This window comes from Phyllostomus hastatus, unplaced genomic scaffold (genome assembly GCF_019186645.2).
Source record: "Phyllostomus hastatus isolate PE091 unplaced genomic scaffold, TTU_PhHast_1.1 phas_contig_40, whole genome shotgun sequence".
In the NCBI taxonomy this organism is placed as follows: Eukaryota; Metazoa; Chordata; class Mammalia; order Chiroptera; family Phyllostomidae; genus Phyllostomus; species Phyllostomus hastatus.
In genome coordinates this window covers 37,925,768-37,944,039 of record NW_025333872.1, presented here as the reverse complement: position 1 = coordinate 37,944,039, position 18,272 = coordinate 37,925,768, and the positions used below count along the sequence as shown (strand labels likewise).

The window sequence follows — 18,272 nt, the reverse complement described above, 5'->3', positions numbered from 1 at the left end:
ATAGGTTTGTGAGATTTAAAATGTTTCAGGGTGCACAAAAACATGTAATTCAATGTTTATAAACCAACGTATTAATTATGATATATATATTGAGAATCTATAATGTTAGGATCTTCAAAGGTTAGGACGTCAGTACATTTACCTGACTCAAGGAACACAGAGATGGAGGTGTCACACTGAGTACTGAGTGCCCGTATGAAGGAATAGGTGGGTCCTAGTAGAACACAGGAAGGGTGAGCATAGGAAACCAAATGAACATAGGAAGCACCTAACAAATACTTACTGATTGACTGGCAGGGATGTCTCATTGAGTCATCATGGTAACCGTATTGCTTCCAAGTTGAAACTTTTTCTATAGTCCCAAATGTGATAGTAGCAATGAAGCTATTTAGAAAGAATTACATTCTTTACTAGAAAAAATTCAGGTTTTCCTATAAATTTCTCTATACATATTTATAATTTTTTAGTATTATTAATCTGTTTCTCCAACAGCTCTGGGTCTGAGAAGAAATAACCTTTCCTAGTAGCAGATTTAGAGTGTTGTGTTTTTTTTATTATATACAGTTATGTCATGAGTGCTTCAGATTTCTATGCTTTTCTTAGGGCCCTACTCAAAGTATTCATATAATCAAATAAGCAATTGATATATTTGTTTGTGATTTTGGAATTTTCATATTAATAGGTATCACTTGTGACTATCTGCTTTGATTACAATCCTGTCATTTTAAAATAATATTTTCAATAAGAGAGGAAATGTTTATAAGAAATATATCAGAGTTGTAACTCTACCATTTGCTAAACTGTCTCTGAATGCATACATTTTGTCACAGAGACAAATCAGTAGTCTCTTATGATCCAGATTAATTTGGTTCAGTTACTCTGTGTCCTGAGAATTACGGTAAAAAACAATTTTATTCTCACAACATGCAGCTAGCCCAGAGTCATATGCATGGACCAAAAACTGGAGAAGAATGCCTAGACAAAGCATGGGTGATTTTAAAGGGAACAATTGTGACTATCCAAATAAGAATCTGGGCAAGAAATACGAGTTTTTCTTAAAAGGTAAAATAACAGGCCCTTTGCTTTAAATCCAGACAGAACATTTAGAACCTTTGATTCCCTCAGATGTGCAGCACTAGGCTGAGGGTAGAGTGGAAGGCCTGGCCTGCTTTAGCTCTGCTGGGCCCAAACCACAGCTCTGCAACTTACTGATCCAGGACCCTAGATACAGCACTCTTTCCTAAAGTCAAGTTTGTCCTTAAACAATTCAGTAAATAATTGTGAGTTCATGGAGTGGTTGTACGAACTCATAAATAAATAATGTGTAAGTCACCTAGCACAGTGCAGGAGATATTGGTGCCTTCTCTCCCTTCACTTCTTTAACTTCCAGTCTTCTTACACTGTTTTTGTGCTAACTCTGAATTAGAGGTTGAAGAGCTGCTTCTATATGTGGCTTTCTTTTGTTTGCTCTTTTAAAGGCTCAAGGAAGAGACTGCAGCACACATCTCATCTCTCAAAGCATCTCATCAGAGGGAAGTAGAGAAGCTCCTTTGCCAAAACGCAGTAGAAAATTCTTCTTCCAAAGTAGCTGAACTAAATCGTAAAATAGCTACTCAGGAGGTAAGTGACTTTAACAAACTTTCTTTGCTTTAATGTGATGATTTTTCTTTTTGGTATTGTTAACAGAATACTACTTTGGAATTATTTTAACTTCACTTTATGTTGGTAATAAAAATGGTATTAGCTTGATTTTATTTTCGTGTAGGATGCCATTACTATATGTTTAACTCTTCTAAAGTTATACCTCTAAGTATGTGTTTTACAGTTTTGTGCCTGTATTTTTCAAGTAGATCTTCTAAGTTAGTGTTAATGGGTGGTTGAGGGCTGTGTCTAATGTGATTGGGAACTTAGTCCTTGAACTTGAATGTTAAACCATCTCCCTCTACCCCAGATCTCAACTGACAAGTAATTGTCCCAGTCATTCCTTTGCCTCATTAACTTACCCGTTGAGTAAAGAACAATCCTGCATCTGTAGACAGTCAGGCACTGGGGGACAAAATATTGAACAGAGATATACATAGATAGCTCTATTATGAAGCACAGTCTTTTAAAAATTATAACAGGGTATACTGACAGCTCATCTGCATTTCCTCGAAAGTGTCTTCCTTCTCAGATATCTATGAATGTCTACAGTGTGGCCCATCTCCGGAGTTAGTAAGGTGAACAAACAACATTAAAATAGAATGTGCAATTTACTTTCAAATGCTGTATCCAAGAAAAAAAGCAAATAGAGTAAAATATTAGCAATTGGTAATTCAAGTTGAAAAATATATGAATGTTCATTTTGCTCTATATTTTTCTGTAGGTTTTAATTTTTAAAAAAGCTAAGGTAATTACTCAAGAAATAATTATCTCACTACCACCTCTCCCACCTATAATTATTTAATATCATCTTAATTAAAAACAAATCCCCAAATTGGGGAAGTTCGAATATGGACTACATATTAGATGTTGTGAAATTGTTCATTTTCTTAGGTATGAAAGTGTCATTGTGATTTTGTGAGAAAATATCTATATCAGGAGATTCATGTTGAAATATTTGGGGTACATAAGGATGAAATGTAATGAGGTCTATATTTAATCTCAGCTCAGAAAGAACTGTGACTGTTTTCAACAATTCAGTAAAAAGATTTAAAGTGCTTTTCAAAAGTAACCATTATAAAGCCTTGAAGATAACCTCTGTAGCCTTTTTCTTCATAAGAGTGGGTGTCAGTGTGTGGTGTAAACATGTCACATGACTGTATAGTAAGGCGTGGTCTAAGAGAGGTCGGCAAAGTAGTATCATGATGCTGCAGTGGCACAAATATTTTACTTTCCCAGCATTCTAAATGTAATATTGCAAATTATGCGTTAAATAGAAGTTGGCATGGTTTGATCATGTAAACAGTAAAAGCAAAACATTACAGATGAGATGATTTTTTCCTAAGCTTTTTTGATTTCTTAAAGGAAGTCTTAGTGTTATTTCAGTTTCTTTGTCTAAAAATGTGAGACTAACATTTATTTCACAGACATTAGGCTTGTGTTATCTTTATTTAGTCAATAGCTTTTAAATAAAAGCTATTATTCTACTTTAATCACAAAGTATAAAAATAATAACCACTTTCTTCAAAATGCTTAGACTTTATAGGTTTATTTTATTTTATTTCATCTTTATTATATTTTTTCCATTACCATTTAGTACCCTTATAGTCCCCTACCTCCAGCAGTCTTAAAAGGTATTTTTCAGGCCTCAGAAAAAAAGTCCTAGAGGTAAAAAAGCCAAGTGGTTACATAGTCATTAATTTGTAATAAGTGTGATGCTTTATAATTTAACATAAAGTTTATATTAAATATTGAAAGAAGCAAAACAATGAATTTATTCTATGAATTTAATTAATTCAATAAACTTAATTCCTATGGCAATTTATTTCTATGTTAGAACTTGGTAATTTTAAAATATTAGGATTTTTAAAAAATTTTGTAGTATGAACAAAAGTCATTAGTTGACTTTCATATGTTTTTTCAAATAATGTTCAAGGAAGAGCTTTCTTAACTTAGTATTTCTAACATAATTTTCTAGGTACTTATAAAACATTTCCAAAATCAAGTTAATGAGCTGCAGGATAAACAAGAGTCTCTAGTAGTTTCTCAAGTTCGAGAAGAAATTTTACAGAAAGAGGTAAGAAATAACAAAAATATTGGACCTACATAAGGTTCTCTTAGCCATTTCAATCATATTCATATTTCTGCATAAAATTGTTAACTTAAATATACAAATAGACGTATCTAGAAATATCATGTCAAGATTACATTAATAATTTGCTTATGGAAAGTCTTGTTGGCTAATGACTTAATTCAAACCACTGCCAATGAATAAGATTTGGCACCCTGTGACTTCTGGGTTTACCCCAAACTAAAATAACCTTTGAAAAGGAAGAGATTTCAGACCATTGATGAGATTCAGGAAAATACAGTGGGGCAGCTGATGGTGATTAGGAGAACTGTGTGAGGTCCCAAGGTGCCTACTTTGAAGGGGACTGAGACGTCATTGTCCTACATACAGTGTTTCTTATATCCTGTATCTTCAATAAATGTCTACTTTTCATAGAAAAAAAAGTTTGCTTTCCCAGATGTTATTTTCTGAGCAGTGGGGAAATGGGATTTTTGGTTCTTTTGTTGGATTTTTTATGATATATAATTGTATGATTGAAACCATTTGTTCTTTAAGTACTAATACTATTTAATTGGGTTAGGAAATAGGTCAAGTAATCATGACAGTGATACTGGATCATCAATAATAATATAATTATAGGAAATAGATCTTTCTGGAAACTCACCATAGCAATAATAGTTACTGAGTTTTAAGTGCTTAGTATGTACTAGGCACTGTGATATGTGCTATATGTGGTTCTTCATTATAACCCCAAAGGGTAGGTACTGTTATTCCCATTTTATGATGAAGAAATCGATGCTAGGAAAATTAAGTAACTTGCCTGAGGTTACCAAGCCCCTCCTTATCATTGGACATGGAAGTTGTTACTATAGTTTTTTCTATAGTATTTATGTAACAGGAAACATGTTTGATCATGCATCTTTGCTTATGTATCCATCCGTATTTTGCTATGTATTATGCACACTTTTTGCCCAAATTTTGAGGGAAAAATAATAATACACATTTTACATTTGTATAATGATTACATACCATGGGTATAATAATCTTGTGTATAACATGCACAAAAGCACATGTGCACATTATACACAGCAAAATACAATACTTACATAGGATAAATTCACTACAATGCAAGAACTTTGTAAAAATAGGTATTCTATAAAAATAAGTATTCAACTTTAATTATACTCTTAAAGATACATTTAAGTAGGTACAAATGGAGAGAAATTTTTTCTATTCTTTGTCTAGAACCGATTATCTGAATTCATGCAATTTACAAATGAATGTTTAATTGTTTAAAGGGGAATTCATTTATTAATTGATGAATAATTGTTAAACACCTACTCTTTGCTGTGCACAGTGTTAGAAAAACAAAGTAGACAAAATCCCTGCTTTCTTAGAGCCTACTTTTTATTTGGGGAATCAGACAACAAAAAATGTTTGATAAATTAAGACAACATCTGTAAAGTACTTAAAATAGTGCCTAGCACATAATGTCATGACTCACTACTGCTAAGATTGATTCAAACACAGTTGTCTCAGATTAAGATTGATTCAAACACAGTTGTCTCAGATTAAGAATCCTGTGGCCCACCTCTCTTTTGAGTTAAGTGTCCTTCACTGCTCTTTGGGCATCTCACCATCACATTATATTGGAATTCTCATTCACTCAACTGTTTTTTATTCACTTGACGAAGCACTCCCCAGCTAATGTATCAGGAAATGGATTGATTACCTGTGGATCACAAGATAATGATGGCTGGAAATGTTGTCTATTGATATACTCACAGTCACTTTTCAATCATTAAAAAGCTTACAGAAATTAAAGTGATATTTGACCATTATGTGTATAACAATTGTTCTGATAACTTTTTAGTTTAGAGTCATTGTTTTATATGTTCTTGGTGTTTTACAATTTTTGGTGATCATTGTTTTGATATAATAGTTTTATGCCTAGCACCCCTCACCACAGCATGTTCTGTACAGCCTTTATGACCTTTCTGCACATCATCCAGTTAAAGTCTGCATATTTTTTTTGGTCAGGAATGTTTCACATTTAAAATACTTTGATTTGCCTCTGACTTAGTTTGCTTGTATTTTTTCCTTTTAAAAATTAATTTAGGAAGAAGTATGTGTTTAGTATTATCAGTGTTATTAAGTACTACATGTTTCCATGTAAAACATAATTGAATTTGTTAATTTTGTCTATTTTCATTTGCTTGTCAATTATTTTGCCTTTTGATGTTAACAATTAGCAAATTATAATTATATGGCATAAAGGAAATACAGGTAATTGTTTCATCAAGCCCAATATAAAGAAGCTTCACATCCTCCCATTTAACTCCCTGGTGACATAAGATATGTCCACTTTCTCTGTGGGCCCTCATGTGAAAAAGGAGATAGTGCACTAGACTGTGACTTCCCGTGTCTTTCATCTCTGCAACCTCAGGATTTAACACAGCAGCAAGCACAGAAAGTTTATTACTTCATTATCTCTATTTTATATGCATACATTTGTTTGTGGAATGAAATATAAAGGGTAAAATGATAAGAGCCAGAAGAGAATTATAAATAGGATTATAGGGAGTTGACAGAAGGATCCATATTTACTGAACTCTTTTTGTATTATTTAATCTTAAAAGTAATCACTCTATTAACAAATATTTTTTAGCAAAGCTGAATACACCAACGAAAAGTGCCCAGCTTAATTTTGAGTGCCATAAACCAGCTTGGCATATGTGGGAGGTAAAGGTGGCCCACTCTGAAACCTTTTGGAATGTGAGGTCAGTTCAGAAGACGTGGTTAACATTCTTACCTCTTAAGACTACCTGTTAAAAATGAATTATTTTCATATCATAGTTTTTCATTTACTTCATACCTCAATTTTAGATTACAAAACTCTTGGAAGAATTGAGAGAGGCCAAAGAAAACCATACACCAGAGATGAAACATTTCATAGACTTAGAAAAGAAAATTAAACAGATGGAAATGAAACATAAACAAAGAGAGCAAGAACTGCAACAGGTAAGGTAGTAAATCACATTTACATATTGGGATAGTTCTTCACTTTTAAGTACCTCCACTTTGCTATAGCTTTGTCATTCCTAGCAAAACTTACTTTTTAAAGTGTTTCCATTATATATTAATCTTATTAACAATTTAAAAGTGACTTTAAATCTCAAATACCTGAAGATTGGTTTGCATTATATATGGAGAAATAGAGAAACAACTTGTGTCATGTTGTTAATTATTGTTAGGTCTCTCAAAAGTTCAAGTCATTTCAATAAATCTTTGTAAGAAGTAGACCTACATTAAACTGTGATCATTTCAATTCTTATGAGCCTAACACAAGTAATATCATTACTGTTCACAAACAGATGCAAAAGAAAAATGGCAGAAGTAAGGGCATGATACGTTTTAGGCATTAGCCTTGGTGCTGATTTTGAACTTTGCTTGAACAGTGTATTATTCAGCTTGGTCTGGCACAGCAAAATGTCATAAACTCAGAGGCTTAAAAAACAAATTAAATTTCTCACAATTCTGGAGGCTAGAATTCTAAGATCAAATTCCAGCTGATTCATTTTCTGGTGAGAGCTCTCATCCTGGCTTATAGGTGCCCTTTCCTCAGTGTGCACACTGCAGGGTGGAAGAGGGGAAGTAGAGAGACAAGGAGAGCTCCCTGACAAGTAAGGCAGAGTTGAGCAGACATGCTCATCTCCTGTGTGACTCCCTTCTTCAAGACTGGAAGAGATGGTTCTTTTATCTAATGTATGGAAACGAACACAGAGAGTCAAGAAAAATGAAGAAATGATAAAATATATTCCAAAAGAAAGAACAAGATAAAGCCTCAGAAAAAGAGCTTCATGAAACAAAGTGATTAACCTGTTAAAAGGTTTAAAATAACGGTCATAAAGATATTTGCCAAGCTTGGAACAAGAATGAATGAACAGAGTGAGAACTTCAATAAAGAAGTAGAAATTATAAGAAAGTACCAAGTAAAAGTCACAGAACTAAAGAATACAATAACTGTACTGAAAAATATTTCGAGGTGTTCATGAAGCAGAAGAAATGAACAGTGAATTCAAAGACAGGGCAGTGAAGATAATCCAATCAGAAAGGGCGGGGGACAAATAGTGGAGGTAGCTTAAGGGACTTATGGAACACCATCAAACAGACCAATGTTTGCATTATAGGGGTCCCAGAGAAAAAGGAAAAGGGGCAGAAAACTTAAAGAGTAATGGCTGAAAACTTTCATAGCCTGGAGAAGGATATAGCATCCAGATTCAGGATGCTAAGTGCTCCACATAAAAAACACCCAAAGAAACCCACACCAAGACACATTGAAATTAAATCTTCAGAAACTAAAGACATTGAGGAAACCTTTATAATACCATCAGCAGAAACTTTTCAGTCCAAAAGGAAATGGCACAAAAGTACAGGCAGAAAGTGTGAAAGGAATTAAGAAGTACAAACTTTCAATTATAAAATAAGTCACAGGAATGTAATGTACAATGCTACTATATACTCAGTAGTATTGTGATAATAATATGTGGTGACAGATGATTACTATATTGTGATGATCACTTCATAAGGTATTTAAATGCTGAATCACTATGGTATATACCTGAAATTCATGTATTGTATGTCAACCATAATTTAAAATGCTAATTTTTTTCAAAGTACTGAAACGAAAAAACAACTAACCAGAATACCCAACAAAACTTTTGTTCACAATGGAAAGAGAAATGAGTTTTCCAGATAAACAAAAACTAAAAGAGTTAATCACCACTACACTAGCCTTACAAGAAATGTTAAAGGGACATTGTTTAACCTGAAGCAAAAGGGTGCTAATTGGTAACAGGAAAACATACATGTATAAAAGATTAAATCTCACTGGTAAAGGTAATACCTGGTAATATACAGAATAATTTAACATTGTAAAAGTGGTGTATTAATCATATAAAGATAGTATGAAGGCTAAAAGGCAAAGGGAGTCAAAATACAACTATAAAAGTTTCCTCAGGGATACACAGGATAGAAAGATATAAATTGTGACATCAAAAACAAAACAGGGGAGGGAAAATGTAGAGTTTTAGAATGCATTCAAATTTAAGTTATTATAATTTAAAATAGGGTTATGAATATAAATTTTCTTATGTAAGTAATCTTTATGGCAGCCACAAGGCAAAAACTTATAGTAGATACACAAAAGACAGAAAGAAATCTAAGCATACCACTAAGAAAATAATAAAATCACACAGGAAGAGAAAAGAAAGGAGCAGAGAACTACAAAACACCTAGTAAATATTTTTAATGGCAATGAATACATACTTAAAATTACTTTAAATGTAAAAGGACTAAAATCTCCCACCAAATGACAGAGTGGCTGAATGGATTTTGTTTTTTAAGACCCATCTATATGCTGACTACTGGAGACTCATTTCAATAGTAAGGACACAGATAGACTAAAAGTGAAGGGAAGGAAAAAGATATTCCTTGCAAATGGAGACCAAAAGAAAGCTTTGATAACTACAATTATATCAGACAAAATAAGACTATACAGTAAAGACTGTAATAAGAGACAAAGAAGGCCAATACATAATTAAAAAGGGGTCAGTCCACTAAGAAGATATAACATTAACACTAAGAAGATATAAAACCCATGACAGGAGCACCTAAATATACAGGGTCCAGCCCCTCTTTTATTACAAAATCATAAGCATGTAATTCTGTAACATAACAATATCACACTTCAGCATATCATATGACACTTTAAGTGAAATGTTCAAATTAAAAACTATAAATTGCCCTGGCTGGCATAGCTCAGTGGATTGAGCGCGGGCTGCAAACCAAAGTGTCACAGGTTCGATTCCCAGTCAGGGTACATGCCTGGGTTGCAGGCCATGACCCCCAGCAACCACACATTGATGTTTATCTCTCTCTCTCTTTCTCCCTCCCTTCCCTCTCTAAAAAAATAAATAAATAAAACCTTAAAAAAAATCTTTAAAAAAAACCAAAAAACTATAAATTATTACACCCATATTGTTACTCTACCAACCGCACTCAAGCAGGCCTTACTTCTGCTGGACCCTATATAAAGCAAGTATGAACAAGCCTAAAGGAAGAATCAATACAATAATGGTAGAGGACTTTAATACCTCACTTTCAGCAGTGGATAGATCATCCCGGCAGAAAATCAGTAAGGAAACACTGACCTTAAAAAGCACATTAAACCTCATGGACTTAACATACATAGGACATTCCATGCAAAAGCAACTGAATACACATTCTTCCTAAGCACACATGGAACATTTCCAGGATGGATCATATACCTACAAAAGAAGTCTTAATAAACTTAACCCAGCAGGAGGTCATAGCTGACTTGAGAGATACAAACTCTTAAATATTGTTACATATATCAGGTGTATAAGTTCAAGGTCATGACTGCTGCATGTTTGTACATGACCAGTGTTAAGCCATGATGTTTAAGCCATCACTTTGGTCATAACATGTACATGTATCTCTTGGATACACACACCCTAAGCTGTAATTTTTTTTCACTGTGACCTCCACAGATTAAGAAGACTGAAATCATATTAAACGTCTTTCCCAGCCACAATTATATGAAACCAGAAATCATTTGCAAGAAGAAAACAGAAAAATTCACAAATATGTAAAATTAAACCACATGTTTCTAAACTCGAATGCATCAAAGGACAAATAAAAAAAATGTTTAAAAAATATATTGAGACAAGTGAAAATGAAAATAACATACTAAACCTTACAAGATGCAGCAAAATCATTTGTAAGAGATAATTTTATAGCAATAAATGCCTACAAGACATTTTTAAGAAACAAGGTCTTGAATAAACAACCTAACTTTACACCCCAAGGAAGTAGAAAGAGAAGAACAAATGAAGCACAAAGTTGGTAGATGGAAGGAAATAACAAATATCAGGGTGGAAATAAATGAGATAGAGACTAAAAGGACAATAGCAAAGGTCAATGAAACAATGTTGGTTCTTTGAAAAGATAAAATTAACAGTCCTTTAGCTAGACTCACCAAGAAAAGAGGACTAAATAAAAATACATGAAATCAGAAATGAAAGGAGAGTTGTTACTATGGATACCAAGTACAAATGATCATAAGACACTATTAAGAACAATTAGTTGTATGCCAATAAATAGACAACCTAGAAGAAATGGATCATTTCCTGGAAACATACAACCTACTAAGACAATCATGAAGAAATTCAAAATTTGAACACACCAACTACTAGTAAGGACATTACATCAGTAATCAAAAACCTCTTAACGTCCAGGACCAGATGGCTTCACAGATCAATTCTGCAAGTCATTTAAAGAACGAATACCAAACTCTTGCAAACTCCTTTACAAGAGTAGCATTACCCAATGCCAAAACCAGGCAAGGATGCTATGAGAAGAGAACATACAGAACAGTTTCTCCCACTAAACATAGATGAAGAAATCCTCAACAAACTATTAGGAAACCAAATTCAACACTACATTAAAAGGATCACAAACATGATTATTCAAGGAATGCAAATCATTCATGTGATGCACCACATTAACAAATCAAAGATTAAAAATCACATGATTATTTCAGTAAATGCAGAATATTTGACAAAATTCAACTCTTCATTGTAAAACTCTCAAGAAATGGGTTTTGAACAGAATGTACCCCAATACAATACAGCTCACATATTAGAAGCCCACAGTACTCAATAGTGAAAGCTGAAAACCTTTTTTCCAGATCATAAATAAAAGAAGAATGCCCACTCATACCACATTTATTCAACATAGTATTGGAAGTCTTAGCTAGAACAATTAGGCAAGAGAAAGAAGCATCCAAATTAGAAAGAAAGAAGTAAAACTGTTACTATTTGCAGATGACAATGTTATTGTATAAAAAACCAGCCCTGGCTGGTGTGGCTCAGTGGATTGAGCACTGGCCTGCGAACCAAAGGGTTGCCAGTTCAATTCCCAGTCAGAGCACATGCCTGGGTTGCAGGCCAGGTCCCCAGTAGGGGTTGTGCAAAAGGCAACCACACATTGATGTTTCTCTCCCCTTCTCTCTCCTCTCTCTAAAAATAAATAAATAAAATCTTTTTTTTAAGTGTGGATAGTTTAAGGGACCTCTGGGACAACATCAGATACAACAATATTAGCATCATAGGGGTACCAGAAGGAGAAGAGAAAGCAAGGGATTGAAAATTTATTTGAAGAAATAATGACGTAAAACACCTAACTGGGCCACAGAAATAGAAATACAATTCCAGGAAGCACAGAGAATTACAAATAGGTGAACCCAAAGAGGCCTACACCAAGGTGCATCATAATTCAAATCCCAAAGGTAAAAAACAAAGAATTTGAAAAGTAGCAAGAGAAAAACAGTTTTTTATTTTATACAAGGGAATTCCCATAAGACTGTCATCTGGTTTTTCAACAAACTGTAGGCTAAAGGCATTAGCACGAAATATTTAAAATGATGAAAAGTAAAACTTACAACCAAGATTACTCTACCCAGCAAGGCTATCATTTAGAGTGGAAGGAGAAATAGTTTCCCAGACAAGAAAAAGCTAACAGAGTTTATCAGCACTAAACTAGTATTAAAAGAAATGCTAAAGGGACTTCTTTAAGCAGAAAAGATTGAAAATGTAGAAGAAAAAAAAATTCTCATTGACAAAGGCAGACACTTAAAAGCATTGAATTGACCAACTATAAAGTTAGTACAAAAGTTAAAAGGCTAAATTAGGAAGACCATTAGGAAGGGTAACTTCATTTCTGGGTATTTATGCAAAAAAGTCAAAACACTAATTTAAAAAGATATGTGCACCCCTATGTTCATTGCAGATTATTTACAATAGTCAAGCTATGGAAGCAAACGAAGGGTCCATCAGTGGAGGAATGGATAAAGAAGTGATTTATATATGTATATTTATTTTTATATATGTGTGTGTGAATGATATGCATCATATATAGTGGATATTATATTGGTCAGCTATAAAAACATTGAATCTTGCCATTTGAGACATTAAATAAGTCAGAGAAAAGCAAATACCATAGGATTTCACTTGTTCATGGAATCTGAAATAAAAAACAAAATAAATGAACCAACAAAACAAACACTCATGGATACAGAGAATAAGTTGATAGGAAGAGGATTAGGGGGTTGAGTGAAAACGAAAGGATTAAAAAATGCAAAGTGTTAGTTATAAAAACAGTCATGGGGTTGTAAAGTATAATGTGGAGCCTATTGGCAATAACTATGTATGGTGTCAGATGGGTATTATTAGGCCAATCACTTCTTGAGTTATATAAATGTCTAATCACTGTTTGTTGTACACCTGAAACTAAAATAATACTGTATGTCAACTATAATTGAAAATTTTTTTAATATTTCAGTTTCAAGCAACAAGAAAAATAAGTTTTGTGACTATGTTAACTAGATTTATTTGGTGATAATTTTACAGTATATACAAACACCAAATTATGTTGAATACCTCAAATTAATACAATGTTATATGTCAATTACATCTCATTAAGAAGTTTTAAGAAATCAAAGACAAATATAATTTTGTAAACAGCAAGAGAAAAGAAACCTCTTACATATGTGGGAATTTCCATAAGACTGTGATCATATTTCTCAGTAGAAACTTTGGAGGTCAGGAGACAATGAGGTGATATATTCAAAATATTGAAAGACTGTCAATCCATAACACTGTACCTAGCAAACTGTCCTTTAGAAACAAAGAATAAAGACATTCCCCCCAAAATCAGAGACCTGCCATACAAGTTCTAAAGAGAAGTCATCAAGTGAAAATAAGAGGATGATAATTAACATCATAAGAACATATTACTGCAAGTGTAAACTTATTAGTAATGGTAAATATATAGTCAAAGTCAGATTCTCTAATATTGTAATGGTGCATTGTTCACTTAGAACTCAAGTTTAAAAATTTAAAAACTTACTAAAAATAACTATAACTACATTAATTTGGTTTTGGATACACAAAATAAAAATATGTGAACTGTAATATCAATAACCTAAAATTGGGGGTAGAAGAAATAAAAGTATAAGGTTTACGTATGCTATCAAGTTTAAGTTGTTATCAATTTAAAACAGGACATTTTAAGTACATCTCAGTTTATGTAAGACTCATGGTAATCACAAAGGAAAAACCTGTAGTGCTTACACAAAAGATTATAGTAAAAGTCAAAGCACAGGGCTGTAAAAACTCATCAAGTAATAAAAGATGAGTACAAAAGGTAAGAAGCAAGGAACATAGGATCTATAAATCAGAAAACAACAAAATCTCAGTTGTAAGTCCTTATCAATCCATAACTACTTTAAATTAAATGGACTAAATTCTCCATTCAAAACCATAGAATTCTTGAATGGGTAAAAAACAAGATCCAAACAATATACTATTGGGTTGACCAAAAAGTTTAGTGTTTTCCGTAAGATGGCTGTAGTAGTGCTTAGTTTCCTTTAACTTCATTTGAAACAATTTTGTTAGATTGTATTGTGACAGCTGTCATAGCCGGGTGCATTTTTTAAAAAAACACATCAAAATTGGTGAATTTTTGTGCAGCCATTTGAAGATGGAAGAAAATATGCAACATTTTTGGCATTTTATGCTTTATTATTTTAACAATGGTAAAATTATAACAAATGCAGAAAAAGATTTGTGTGGGGTGTGGAGAAGGTGCTGTGACTGATCAAACATATCAAAAGTGCTATGCAAAGTTTCTTGGTACGATTGACATTTTAGCCAAATAGTTCTTTGTTGTAGGGCTTATACATTGGAAGATGTTTAGCAGTACTTCAGCCTCTACCCACTAGAAACCAATAGCAGGAGATAGCTGACATACTCAAAATATCCAAATCAATAAAGTTATTGGTGAAAATGAAAAGTGTCTTTTATTTTGTGGAAGAGTCTGAACAGACTTTTTGGCCAATCCAATGCATGCAAGAGCTTGCTTGCTTGAAAGACACAGATAAAGTACGAGTGAAGGGATGGGAAAAAACATTTCAAGCAAATGTTAACCAAAAGAAAGCTGGACTGGCTAGCTATGGTTACATTAGACAAAATAGATTTTAAGCTAAAAACAAAAGACACAAAAAATGATAAAGAGGTCAATCCATCAAGATATAACAATTGTAAATATTTAGCCACCCAACATCAGCACACCCAAATATATAAAACAAACATTATAACAGAACTAAATAGAAAAATAACAGCAGTAGAGTAGTTGTAAGGGACTTTAATATTTCCCTTTAAACAATGGACAGATCATGGTGGGGTGGGGGGGATCAATGAAGAAATAGCAGCCTTAGAACTAACTGTAAACAAAATGTACCTAGCAGATACACACAGTGCATTTCCTTCAAAACAGCAGAGTACACATTCTTTCCCATCACACAAGGTACTTTTTCTAGGATAGATCATGTTAGACAAATAGATCATTGTTTCCATGAAACAAGTCATAGCAAACAAACCTAAGAAGATTGAAGTTATAGCCAGTATCTTTTCAGACCACAATGATATATGAAACTAGAAATCAATAGGAAGAAAGCTGAAAAAAATTACAAATACATGGAAATTAACACTTCTAAATAACCAATTTAGATGACATTAAAAGGAAAATAAAAACATATCTTGAAACAAAAGAAAATTAAAACACAACTTATAAAATGCATCAAAAACTATTCTAAGAGAGAAGGTTATAGGGATAAATTCATAGATCAAGAAAAAAAGATCTCAAACAACTTAACTTTACATCGCAGAGAACTAGAAAAAGACTAAGCCCAAATTTAGCAGAGGGAAGCAAATAAAGATCAGAGCAGTAATAAATGAAATATAGATTAGGAAAACAATAGGAAAGTTTAACAAAACTAAGCATTGATTCTTTGAAATCATAAACAAAATTGACAAAACTATAAGCAAGAAAAAAAACATTAAAAATTAGAAATTCAGAAAAGAGGAGATACTACCATTGATACCACAACAATACAAATGATCATAGGAGACTACTGTGAACATGTATACCTCAGAGATACTGATTTTGGTTCCAGACCACTGCAAGAAAGGGAGTCCGGCAGTAAAGCTAGTCATAATCTTTTTGTTGGTAAGGTATGTTGCCTTCAGTTTATAAAAATGGCTAATATCTGTGAATCACAATTAAAAGAGGTATGACTTTATACCTCAACAAATTGGACAGCCTAGAAGAAATGGATAAATTCCTAAAAATATACAAACTACCAAGAGTGAATCATTAACAAATAGAAGATTTGAACACACTAGTTACTAGCAAGGAGAGTTAGTCAATACTCAAAAATCTCTTGACAAAGAAAAGCCCAGAACCAAATGGCTTCACTAGTGAATTCCACAAAACAATTTTTTTAAGATAGAGGAATAAAAGAGAGAGGAAGGAAGAGAGAGAGAGCCCACCAAGCTATTAAACACAAATTAATGCCATTCCTCAAATTTTTCAAAAATACTGGGAGCTAAAGCAAGATAAGAATACTGTAAGACAAGAAAACTGTATGCAACTATTTGTAATTATTATAGATGCAAAAATTCTAAAAAAAAAAATAGCAAGCCAGATTAAGCAGCACATTAAAATTGTCATACACCAGGATCAAGTGGGATTCATCCCTGGCATGTAAGAATGGTTCAGCACATATGAATCTATAAATATGGTGCATCATATTAATGGAATGCAAGATAAAAAGCATAAGCATCCCAATAGATGCAAAAAAAAGTATTTGACAAAATTCAACTTCCATTCATGACAAAAATTCTTAAGTACAGAAAGAAAATACCTCAGCATAATAAAGGCCATATATGACAAGTTCACAGCTAACATAGTGTTCAGTGGTAGAAAGTTGAAAGTTTTTCCTCCAAGATCTGGAACAAGACAACTGCTCTCTCATCACTCCTATGCAACACAGTACTAGAATTCCTAGCCCAAGCAGTCAGGAAAGAAAAAGAAAAAGCATCAGAATTGGAAAGGAAGAAGTAAAATTGACTCTATTTGCAGGTGACATAATCATACATAGAGAAATCCTGAAGACTCCACCTCCAAACTCGGTTAGTCAACAAATTCAGTGAAGGTGCAGAAAAAAAATATCTGTATACAAAAATCAGTAGTATTTCTACATACTAATAACAGATTTTCAGAGAAAGAAAACAATCCTGGGTACTGCAGGACGCCTGGATGCCCCAAACCTGAGGCTGACGCCGCCAGGACCGTGGGGGTGGGGGGCTCGGCTGTCCTCATTTTCCAGTAAAGCTGTTGGTTTGAAAAAAAAAAAAGGAAAGAAAAAAAAAGAAAACAATCCTGTGTACAGTAGCATCAAAAGCAAGCAATGAAATACTTGGTCATCTATCTAAGGGAGGTATCCTGTATTCCTTTGTATTTATTGGAAGAATTAATGAAGGTTTCCCCCATTCTCTGAAGGGAGTACGTCCCATGAAAACTTTCATAAGCAGAAATGACATGGAAAAGAAGCCGTTACCATTAATTTATATGTAAAGATTTTTTAGCATTCTCAGACCCCCAAAATAACCTACTCAAGTGTTGCATAAAACCTAAAATAATGCTAACATATAATAAAAGAAGTTCCACACTTGCTGTTTGGGGTGCAGGCTGTCTCTATCAACAGCTTGCTGCTAAACAACCACTGAATGCTATTTTCTCTTTTTGCCTTTTTTTTTCAATAAAAGTGAAAATATTGACATTTCTTTTGGTTAGCAAAAACAGATACTAATACAGGTCTATCATAAACATGAAGTGGCATAATGCAAACTTTCGAAAAGCAGGGCATACTTGTTAAAATGTCCAAAGCAATCTGTAGAATCATTGCTATCCATATGAAGATTCCATTGGCATTTTTTTATAGGACAGCCATGCTCTGCATAGTGACATTTCAGTGACAGACCACATATACTATGGTGGTTCCACAAGATTATATACAGCCTAAGTATATAAGCTAAGTATATACAGCTAGTAAGCTGCAACATCTAGGTTTGTGTACAAGCACTCTATGATGTTTGCACAATAACACATTTGCCTAACAATTCCTTTCTCAGAACGTATCCCCCAGGTTGTCAGAATTAAATGAGTTAACATGGATAAAATGTTAAAAGCCAAGCCTTGCACATGAAAGATGTTGTATGTGTGTGCTTTTATCATTATTTTCAGTTCTGTTAATGAATGCAATGACATGCATTGTATATTAAAACTGTCCTGATTGCATCTCAAATGCTGTTCTGAAGAGGAACAGCATTTGGGGGATGTTTGGATTCATACCAAGGTTTTCTGTTGTTTTAAATGGTACTCATCATTCACAGCTTACAAGAAAAGGACTGTAAAATTCCCTATCAGAATTTCCCTCTTATCTGCTTCACCTGCACACCTGTTTATTGACACAATGGAACTTGTTTGGTAGGGTTCCCCCTCCTTCTCCTTCCAGGTCACCATTGTCAGCATTGTCCCACTTCAGCTCTTTGAGGTCATTAAATGTTCTTCACCC

General features: G+C 33.4%; 1 protein-coding gene across 1 annotated transcript in view; it reads left to right on the top strand.

The window, feature by feature from the left end:
- The window catches only part of CEP162 (centrosomal protein 162), a 76,156-nt gene that overhangs the window by 56,320 nt on the left and 1,564 nt on the right, over positions 1–18,272 (top strand). The window contains exons 24-26 of the mRNA XM_045842534.1: positions 1,479–1,620; positions 3,620–3,718; positions 6,599–6,733. Of these exons, the coding sequence (XP_045698490.1) occupies positions 1,479–1,620; positions 3,620–3,718; positions 6,599–6,733 (376 nt within the window). The remainder of the gene's footprint in view (positions 1–1,478; positions 1,621–3,619; positions 3,719–6,598; positions 6,734–18,272) is intronic.